The 1,083-nt window shown below is 42.6% G+C and overlaps 2 protein-coding genes across 2 annotated transcripts; both read left to right on the top strand.

The window, feature by feature from the left end:
- Positions 1–121: 121 nt before the first annotated feature.
- LACBIDRAFT_309961 (uncharacterized protein) lies at positions 122–517 on the top strand (the record flags this gene model as incomplete). The annotated part of the gene is made up of 1 exon (XM_001891183.1): positions 122–517. The coding sequence occupies one exon, from the start codon at positions 122–124 to the stop codon at positions 515–517; it is 396 nt and encodes a 131-aa protein (XP_001891218.1).
- A 257-nt stretch (positions 518–774) lies between these two features.
- On the top strand, positions 775–987 carry LACBIDRAFT_309960 (uncharacterized protein; the record flags this gene model as incomplete). The annotated part of the gene is made up of 1 exon (XM_001891182.1): positions 775–987. One exon carries the CDS (start codon positions 775–777, stop codon positions 985–987), a length of 213 nt encoding a protein of 70 aa, XP_001891217.1.
- Between the last annotated feature and the right edge of the window lie 96 nt (positions 988–1,083).

The following is a 1,083-nucleotide window of genomic DNA, read 5'->3' as shown; positions in this document are numbered from 1 at the left end:
GGAAACTCCGAAGGAGATTTACGTATCTAAAGAGTCCCATGCTTTAAAATCGATATATCCAGTAATTAATAAGTTTGGTCAAGTAGAGAGCTTGTTGGATGGTGGCTCACAAATTGTATCAATGGATGCGGAGGTTGCTAAGAAATTAGCAGTCCCTTGGGATCCTGATATAACCATTCAAATGCAAAGTGCGAATAGAACTGTGGAAAAGACCCTTGGTCTCGCCAAAAATGTTCCATTTAACTTCGGAGGAATTACGATTTACCTGCAAGTGCATGTAATACGGGACCCAGCCTATAAAGTACTATTGGGCAGGCCCTTTGACGTGTTAACAGGGAGCGTGGTCGTAAACTCTACGGACGGAGGACAGACGGTAACCATAACAGATCCAAACTCTGGCAGAAGAGCAATGTTACCCACTTTTGACAGAGGAAAACCACCAGTAATGATGAAAATGCACACTGAAGAGGATCTTCAACCGAAAACTGAGAAAGTTTTTCAACCCTCGATGATTTGATTGAAAAAGATCAAGGAGAAGTTGCGATAGCTTTTGAAGAAGACGGTGCGGGAGGATATAAAGTCCTATCGTACGCCTTACCAATGGACGATCAATTCTCTGAAGAAGAGACTAGGAATTTGTATCTTACAAAATACTTAAAACATGAAAAAGAAAAGATGACAGACAAGGCGGCTAGTACGGTTCTGGTAAACTACTTAGAAAAATATTATTCTAAGCAAAGTCAAGAATCGGGCACCGCGTCTACAGTGGAAACCATGATGAATACGATATATAACCATGATGGTAAAGCGCAACCGAGCGAAGTGGAGGGTGAACATCCTGCGACAAGGGAGGTACTGGTAACTAAAAAGTATAAACCAGTCGCACAGAAAATCCGACCCGTCTTTCAGGACCTACCAGATAAATTTCGAATTATTCGGGATATAAAAGGGGGGATCCTAGATGGACACCTTGCCAAAGCTGAATAGAAACCCACCAAAATTCACACCCACGGGACGCTATACTGAAGAGCGAAGAGAGCAATTTGACAAAGTTCATGACGGCGATTTCTTGTGGCCAGAGGA

The sequence above is a fragment of the Laccaria bicolor genome, genomic scaffold (assembly GCF_000143565.1).
Source record: "Laccaria bicolor S238N-H82 LACBIscaffold_438 genomic scaffold, whole genome shotgun sequence".
NCBI lineage: Eukaryota > Fungi > Basidiomycota > Agaricomycetes > Agaricales > Hydnangiaceae > Laccaria > Laccaria bicolor.
The sequence above is the reverse complement of the archived record's forward strand: the minus strand, read 5'-3'. Positions and strand labels throughout refer to the sequence as shown.